The following is a 9,244-nucleotide window of genomic DNA, read 5'->3' as shown; positions in this document are numbered from 1 at the left end:
AGAGCAGCATATCTGAGAGTATCTTTATTCTTTAATCATCAGGCCCAACAGAGTTTCTTATTCGGCCCAACTCGCTTCTTTCTAATGGGCTTTATGTATGACCCAATGGTTATCGACTGGAGGGGAATGACGAATTTTCAAAATTGAGGAAATTATACTCTATACCTTTTTTATATTGTTCTCTTTTATTTTTACCCTCTTTTTTAAAGTCTATTATTTTTACCTTTTTTTTAAAACATTATACCAATTTTGCCCTTATCACTTCAAGATACTCTCCATGTGACTCTCTTATGTCAGAATATTTTGGGTACAATACATATATAAAGAGGTATGTTTCAAATAAATATAAAATTAGAGGTAAATTTGATTAATTGATTAATAAAAGGGGTATTTTTCAAATTACCCCAATTTTCATTTGGGATTATTTCACATACACAAAAATAGCAAAAAAAATACAAAAATACGGTTGTACGGGATTTTAAATATTTTTTTACTATTTTTATGATTTTATTTACTGAAATACGGTCTTTTTTATGTTGTACTCTTATTAATTTGTTGCTATTTTTTGTTATTTGTAAGTAATTTTTTATTGTTGTTTTGATATTGTTTGGATATTATTTTCCTGCTATTTTTATGTAGTTTTCTTGTTGCTTTCGTATTGTGTCTATAGAAAACTGTAAAAATATATAAAAAAATCTTTAAATGTAACAATATAAATTTTTGATAAAAAAATTGTACTTTATATATAATTATCCCTTTTCATTTTGCAAGAGTTAACAAGGCTGGCCCGTTGTCCCCAATCCAAAAAGGCCCATTATATATATATATATAAAAAAAAAAAAAAAAAAAAAAAAAAAAAAAAAATTGAATTACAAAAACAACACTATTGAAAGAGTTTAACATGTTATCTAAAAAAAATGTTTGAAAATTCCTCTCTTTTCTTTATGTGGTGTTACACCATCTCTAATAGATTGGGTAAATTTTGTACTAAATTTGCTTCAAAAAATGAATAAATATTATGTTGGGCTCAAATTTTATAATTGTGTTTCAATACACTAAGAGTAAAATAAATTTTATTTTGATAGAAAAGTGTAAAAAAGTCAATAAAAATATTAAATTTTTATTTGAGGTATATAAAAACTATATTAAATATATAATTAAAAATATAATACATCAATGGCAAAAGGTAAATAATAATAAAAATAATATTTATTATAGTGTAAAATTTGATTATAATATATTTTGTGTTAAATTTAATTATGTTATATTTTGTGCTGAATTTAATGTGATTTTTAACATGTGGAGTTTGAGCCATACTTCAATTTGCATCTACATATGACCTCAAATCGCATAATAATACACAATGTGGTTACTTTACAACTAATGTCAAATGTTTTAGTAATATTCATGACACTACCAACAACATAATTTTTTATTATTATTATTATTATTATTATTATTATTAGAGAATTACTAAAGAGTACTATTGGTGTCTAGCACATTCTTTAGTGTCATACCGTTATTAGTATAATTAAATAGTCAATCTCACATGACTTAAAAAAATAAATTTTAAGAAATATCCCAACCAATGATAATGATAAAAAGACACATATAAAAAGTGTTAACATTACTGGTGCCCCATAACAATGCTCTTATTATTATTATTATTATTATTATTATTATTATAACGAAACATAAACAACATTAAATCCAAACAATACAACAAAAATTTAAAGTTTCAATAATACAATTAAACTTTTAATTTTCCAATACAACCTAATTTTGAAGACAGAGAAAAGCTTAAAGTCATTGTTAATTAATATTCCTACAAAAATAATAAAGTTCAACAGCCCCATTAAAATACAGAGAGAAGTCAATCACCAAAACTCAAAGTTTTCTTTCTCTTTCTTTCCTTTTATTGTTTCGTCGAAGATTCCTTCATTGAAAGTAAGAATTACTAATTTCATTGGTTAATTTTCTCATATTATATTCTTATTTGTGATCCATATAAGTTATGTAATAAGACCATATTTGTCAATAGATCTCTTCCCTTATAATTTGTGCATTTTTATTTTAATTTTTGATAATACAATTAATTACAGAGTATTCAGTTATGGATGAAGGCAGCACCGCCAGAATTGGTCTAAGTGTCTACCCACTGCACCGTACTAAAACTCTTCATCTGGTTTGTACTTTATATTATATATACCTAAATATATAAATAAATTTTAATTAGTAATTATTACTTACCAAATTATATGTGGTGTGGTGTTATGAAGGTGAGGCATGGTGAAGGGGTTCATAATGAGGCAATAAGAAGAAAAGATCCTAAGCAATATTTTGATGCACAACTTACCCCTCTTGGTTGGAAACAGGTATTTTATTTTAGGCTTTGTTTGTAGTAAAATCTTTTAACTTATTAACTCATTTTTATTTGTATTGTCTTTCTTGAGTACATATTCTTTGCCACTAAGGCTTATATAATCATAATTATGTTTGTAATAAAGTTGGTTTATTATATACATGGAATGGAAATATGTGTTGTTATAGGTTGAAAATTTGCGAAACCAAATTGAAAAGAGCGGACTTTCCAAGAAAATTCAATTAGTGGTCACTTCTCCTTTGATGAGGTACTACTACAAATCTACTTGTTGTTTGGTCTGAGTTAATGTGAAAATCTTTTACATTTTTCGTGTTTAGTACGAGATTTTTGATTCTCTTAAGGATAGAAATATTTTTCCTCAAAAGATAGAAATATTATTACTGTAGAAATAAATTTAATGCCATAAATTTAATAGGTTAATTAGTAATTTTTCTCCCTGAACTTTGACATGTAGTAAATCGTGCTCTCTGAACTTTTTTGGCCGTTAAAAATCCTCATCGAACTATTGAGATTGTTCAATTTAAGGAATTTTGTATTATTTCATTCAATTTTACTGTTTCAGTGATTGTTTATGTACTAAATCATGCACCTCAGACTTTGATATCTACCAAATCATGCCCCTCAAACTTTGATATGTACTAAATCATGCCTCTTGAACTTTCATCCATGTTAGAATTTTTTTACTAAAATTAGACAAAAGTCCTTAAATTTAACAATCTCAATAGTTCGGGGAGAATTTTTAACGGCCAAAAAAGTTTAAGGGGCACGATTTAGTACATGTCAAAGTTCAAGGGAGAAATTACTAATTAGCTAATTTAATATATTAATATTTTTATACAACATTTTACAATATTTTACTAAATTTCTACATTTAACTAAACAAAATAATGTAATTAATGTATAACTAGATATTACTATGTATAACTAAATACAGGATAAGTTATCCTGGTTCGATGAGCTTCTACTGCTGATTGTGGTTTGCAGTATTGTTAATTATGTGTGACTTTGTTTCACCACGTCAAAAAAAAAAAACAATTATAAGTTTTCAGACAATAACTAAAGCCGATCTTAAGGTATATGGAACCTAAGAAATTAAATTTTAGATCTCTTATATTTATAGTTTAACTATATATTATTAAAATGATAGTTCTAGTAATTTAGTGTAATGGTAAAAATTCTTAAGAGTTTCAAAGTTCAATCCTTCAAAACTACTCATTAAATATTCTTTTAAAAAAATTGAAAAATAAAAGTTGAGAATTGATCCTTAATCTCTTAGCTTAAAATAAGACCTTTACTACTATACTAAGTAATTTTTGTTATATTTTTTTACTTATTTAATATTTTATCTATTATTAATAATATTTTTAGCGTTCGAGGGCCGAAGCGCACGCCTAGTTCGCTTACTCTGAAAACCGGCCCTGACAATAACATTCTCTATTTTATTATTCTAATTAATCAAATTATATCGTATCAAATACCCTTTAGAGCATCTCCAATGATAATATTTTGGAGAATGCTTGATGAGTTGGAAAGCTTATGTGACAAAATATAGAGATGCTATACCATTGGAGATAAAGAATGCTATTCTTAAAATTTGCATTGATGCCACACAATGGCATTGATGCTAGGGCTGAACATTTTGAGCGGGTTTGACCCGAACTCGAGCAACCCACCCGAACCCGAACTGGTGAACCCGCAAAAAAAAAATTTTAAAAAAGTTTCGGGCGGGTTGGGTTCAACCCGGTACCCTTCGGGTGGGTTGGCGGGTTGAGATTTTAGGGGTACCGAGTTTCGGGTTGAACCCGCAAACCCGCTCGCCAACCCAATTTATAAATATATTATATATATGTTTTTTTTTTATTACTATTTTTATATATATAATATGGACTTTAGATTTTTATGGACTATGGATATTGGATATGAATGTATTTTGAAATATTTTAGTTTTCACTTTTATCATGATTCATGAACATGAATATGAAGTTTGATTTGAATCTTTGATAAATAGGTTGTTTGTTTGTTGGTTGGATTGATTAATGCATTTTTTCTTCAATAGTAGATACTATGAACAAATTGTTATGTTATATATGCTTAATTTAATAAATCAAAAAAATAAAAAAAATAATTATTTGAATAAAAAATTAATTTTTTTAAAGAGTTGACCGAGTTGACCGGGTCAACCCGCCAACCCGCTAAACCCGACCAACCGAAACCCGCCAACCCGTGACCCGCCAACTCGCCAACCCGTGCCCTATTCGGGTTCGGGTTCGGTTTCATTTTTTTGAACCCAAAACCCGTGAACCCGAAACCCGCCAATCCGAAACCCGGTAAACCCGCCCGATGTTCAGCCCTAATTGATGCTATGTTTTTTTTATACAATAAAAAATTAAAAGTACAATATATATATATAATAGTTTAATAAAGAAAAAAAAATTATATATATAATAATGTGTGATATCATAATTATAGCATTTTAAAAAAGTATTATACCATTAGAGTGTTTTGAGAAGTAAAGGTGCCAAAAATGATATGGAAGAAAAATAAAATAAAATATTATATTTTGGATGATGTGAAGATATAAAACATCTTCAAAGAATGCTACCATTAGAGATGCTATTATCATCCTCAATTTCCTTATATATTTTTGGAGTAAAGATTATTTTGGAATGTATCGAAATCATGTGAATATATAATGTTTGTTTATGTTAATAATAATTTGTAGGACTATGCAAACAGCAATGGGAGTGTTCGGATCAGGTGATTGCTCTACAATTGAAAATCAAAATAGGCCACCATTTATTGCTGTAGAGCTTTGCCGAGAACTTTTAGTAGGTCTTTCAAAAACCATTTCTATATATATAATATCAATGCTCATATTTTTAAAAATTATACTAATATATATTACAATATGGGTTCTAAAGAAAATGAATGCAATGATGTTAATCCCTTTATTATTATGTGGACAGGGAGTTAAGTTACATGAGAAAAGAAGAAGTGTTAGTGAGTATCAATCTCTTTTTCCTACTATTGATTTTTCACTGGTAAGTAAGTCCTAATTAATTTTTCATTCCTCTCTAATATTTATTAGGGAAATTACTTCGTATACTATTTTTTCAATTCTTTTTTTTAAATTTACGGTTTGGGTTTCTAAAGTGGTTGCAGCGCTAGTTGTAATAGGGGTTTCTGTACGATTTTTTGTTACAATTTAGGTTGCAGCGCTAGTTGCAATATGAGTTTTTATGTAGAATTTCATAAAAATGCAAAAAAAAACTATTTTGAAGTGTAAAAATGAAAAAGCTCCTATTTATTATTATGAGTAGACATCAATATAATAATTATAATAATTAAGGAGAAAATTCTTATGAAATATGTTTTTCTTTTCAATTTACATGTTTATGTAATTTCATAGACATTATTAACAAATTACAAACATTATTGCATAGACATTTTTATTGTAATTTTCTCTAATAATTAAAACCATAACTTACTATTTAATCAACTTTTTTTAGGTAGAAAGTGATGAAGATATATTGTGGAAGCCTGATATTAGGGAGACTAAAGATGAAATATTAGTCAGAGGTCAACAATTTTTTAACTGGTAATTATTAATTTTTCTATCTTATTTTTTAAATACATCATCAAAATTTTATTATTATTATTACTTTTTATTTACATTATTTAAATCTTATACTTTTTCAAAAAAAAAATTATTTATTTATTTATTTGTTTATTTAAATAAATGAGATGAGAGTGAAAGAAAAATAAAATAAATTTAGACAATGAATAATGTTTGGGAAATTTTTAATTTTATGGTTTTCATTTTTCAAAGCAAAAGTTAGGAAAAACATGCTTTTTTTTTTAATAAAAAAGTTATTTTATAGATTTTTTTAAATAAATTAAAATATATATTTATATAGAAAAATTGTACAAGGTAATGGTTACCCTTAAAAATATTAAAAGATATGTTTAGTATGATTAATTTAAAAAAGAAAAGAAATGTGTATATTTATTGTCATACATTACATTGTTCATGTGTAACTAATTTATAGAATTTATATTACATTTATTAGCTTCCAAATTTTAACAATTTTCAAGCCAATAGATCAAGCGAATACACAATAATTATATGCTAATCACGAGTTTTACTTTTTTTTTTTACTTAGGAATTTAGCTTATTTTAGGTTTTTTTTTTTTTGAATGGGAGCTTATTTTAGGGTTTAACTAATGAGAATTGCTAAAAATTATTATTGGTGCCTAATAACCTCTTTGATATCATACTGTTATTGTATAATTAAGTAATGAGTCTCATATAACTTAAAAAAATAGAGCACTACTATGGGTGCCTAACACCACGATAAAAGTGTTGTCTTATAATTAGTTAGCGATTTTCTATAATATGAATTGAAGTAAAATAAGTGGCATCCGATATGATAATTGCTAAAAGGCACCACTAGTGCCAAGCACCCTCTCATTGGTGTCATACCGCTATTGGTGTAATTATGTATCGGGTCCCATATAACTTAAGAAAATAATTTTTAGGCAATATCGCTAATCAATCACGGAACGCCACCTATAGAAGGTGTTGAGCACCATCAGTGCCCAATAGCAATGCTCACCCGATATTGAGTTACACCAATAGCGATATTACACCTAATAAGGATGCTAGACACCATGTGTGCCTTTTAGCATTTGTTAAGAAAATAATTTTAAGAGAATATCAATAACCAATCGTAAAGTGTCACCTATTAAAGATGTTAGGCCCCACTAATACTCAATAACAATGATGTAAATTAATACATCATTTGACTCTTATAGTTATAATTTGATAACACAATTTTACAAAGATTCCACTAATTAATAGTGAATCATTCAAAATTATGAATTGAAAATATATATATACATCTATTTTGTAATAATGAGTTATTATACAAAAAATTAATATAAAATAAGATGATAGATTCTTGAATTGATGCAGGTTATGGAGTCGAAAGGAGGAGCATATTGCAATTGTTACCCACTTTATATTCTTGTTTGAGAATTTAAAGGCCTTTACTTCCAATCATCACTGCCATCCTTTAGTCACAACCGAAACATGTGCAAAGTATATTTCTTTAACTTACTCTTAAGTGCAACTTTAATAGAGAAACATAAATTTAGTGTTAAATTAACACTAAAAGGATATTATTTTAATACTAATTTTTTTTTTTTCAATTCCAACCACAACACTAAAATTACACTAAAAAGTATATTCTTTATTATTATATTATTTGATTAATAAATTATATTATTATATAATTATTTGTTTTTTAAAAATAATTATTTAATTATTAAAAAGTACAAAAAAAAATGTAAAAATGCAGTTGTCTACAGTGCCCACTATTATTAGTGGGACACTGTAGACTCCCACCAAAATAGGTTTACTTTTAGGGTGCGTTTGGAAAGCCACAATGTAATTAGATTTGTGTGTAATTGAAGGTAATTACACAATTTGGCATGTTTGTCTGACCATGTAATTACACTGTAACTGTGTAATTGGAAGTAATTGAAGGGTTCCAATTACACTCTCCAATTCTTATGGCCCCCCATGAGAACCATGAGAATTGGATGTAATTACACTGTGTAATTACTAAAAACTTTCCATATTAAACATTAGTTACTAAAAAATATTATTTTCTTATGTAATTACTTACTATTTTGCCAAACAAGATATTAGAAATTCATATGTAATTACCATCTCATATCCAAACACACTTTACATTTTAAAATATAGCGTAATTACTAAACTGTGTAATTATCACCCTAGTAATTACCCTACCTAGTAATTACACAGTTACTTCCAAACACGCCCTTAGTGTTGGATTGAAGGCTTTTAGTAAAAAAATTACATCATATTTGGGTTTTTAAAGTTCAATTGGAAATGGTCTGATAACTTCTTAAAGAAACTTATTCTAATTAATGTAAAAACAATATACTTTTCAATATCCCAATCATAATTCTATAAACAATTACAACTCAAAATTAATTGTGAATATAACTTTATACATGAATATGTTGAATATTTGCCTAATGCTGCAAATTTGTTTCAACTTTGAAATGATATATTTTTTCAGCTTAATTAATAAGAAGTGATATATTTTTAGCTAATTAGTAATTTTTTCTCTTGAATTTTGACATGTACCAAATCGTGCCCCCTAAATTTTTTTTCCGTTAAAAATTTCCCCCGAACTATTGAGATTGTTAAATTTAAGGACTTTTGTCTAATTTCATTCAATTTTACTGTTTCAGTGATTGTTTATGTACTAAACTATGCTCTCTAGACTTGGATATCTACCAAATCATACCCCTCAAACTTTGATATATACTAAATCATGTCCCTTGAACTTTCATCCATGTTAGAGTTTTTTTACTAAAATTAGACAAAAATCTTTAAATCTAACAATCTCAATAGTTCAAGGGGAATTTTTAACGGCCAAAAAAATTCAGGGGCATGATTTGGTACATATCAAAGTTCGGGGGAAAAAATTACTAATTAGCAAAAAATATATATGTATACTAAAATCAACTATTTGCTTTTTTTTTTTCCCAAAGGCCAAATAAAAAGATTTAATAAATATTAATATTTTTTAATAATTTAAAAAAATATTATTTATTTTTATAAAAAAAGATTAAAAAAATTTATTTTTTCTAAAGTCCAAATTAACTTAGGTTGCTCTGCCTTTACAATAACTATTTTGATGTGAATTTCTGGCACAAAAGTACATTTTTGAACATATTGAGATTTCTAATTTATAATGAAAAATATTGGTTGTAGGTTCAACAACTGTGAGCTTCGTTCATTAATTATTGTTGATAAGAGGTGAG

The 9,244-nt window shown here is 26.7% G+C and overlaps 1 protein-coding gene across 1 annotated transcript in view; it reads left to right on the top strand.

The window, feature by feature from the left end:
- Positions 1-1,756: 1,756 nt before the first annotated feature.
- Positions 1,757-9,244, top strand: part of LOC115718053 (phosphoglycerate mutase-like protein 1) — a 9,137-nt gene continuing 1,649 nt past the window's right edge. Inside the window, exons 1-9 of the mRNA XM_061116650.1 lie at positions 1,757-1,947; positions 2,103-2,185; positions 2,280-2,375; positions 2,551-2,630; positions 5,106-5,211; positions 5,350-5,424; positions 5,893-5,981; positions 7,359-7,484; positions 9,195-9,239. Coding sequence (XP_060972633.1) covers positions 2,114-2,185; positions 2,280-2,375; positions 2,551-2,630; positions 5,106-5,211; positions 5,350-5,424; positions 5,893-5,981; positions 7,359-7,484; positions 9,195-9,239 — 689 coding nt within the window. The 5' untranslated portion in view covers positions 1,757-1,947; positions 2,103-2,113. The remainder of the gene's footprint in view (positions 1,948-2,102; positions 2,186-2,279; positions 2,376-2,550; positions 2,631-5,105; positions 5,212-5,349; positions 5,425-5,892; positions 5,982-7,358; positions 7,485-9,194; positions 9,240-9,244) is intronic.

The sequence above is a fragment of the Cannabis sativa genome, chromosome 5 (genome assembly GCF_029168945.1).
Source record: "Cannabis sativa cultivar Pink pepper isolate KNU-18-1 chromosome 5, ASM2916894v1, whole genome shotgun sequence".
Lineage (NCBI taxonomy): Eukaryota > Viridiplantae > Streptophyta > Magnoliopsida > Rosales > Cannabaceae > Cannabis > Cannabis sativa.
The sequence above is the reverse complement of the archived record's forward strand: the minus strand, read 5'-3'. Positions and strand labels throughout refer to the sequence as shown.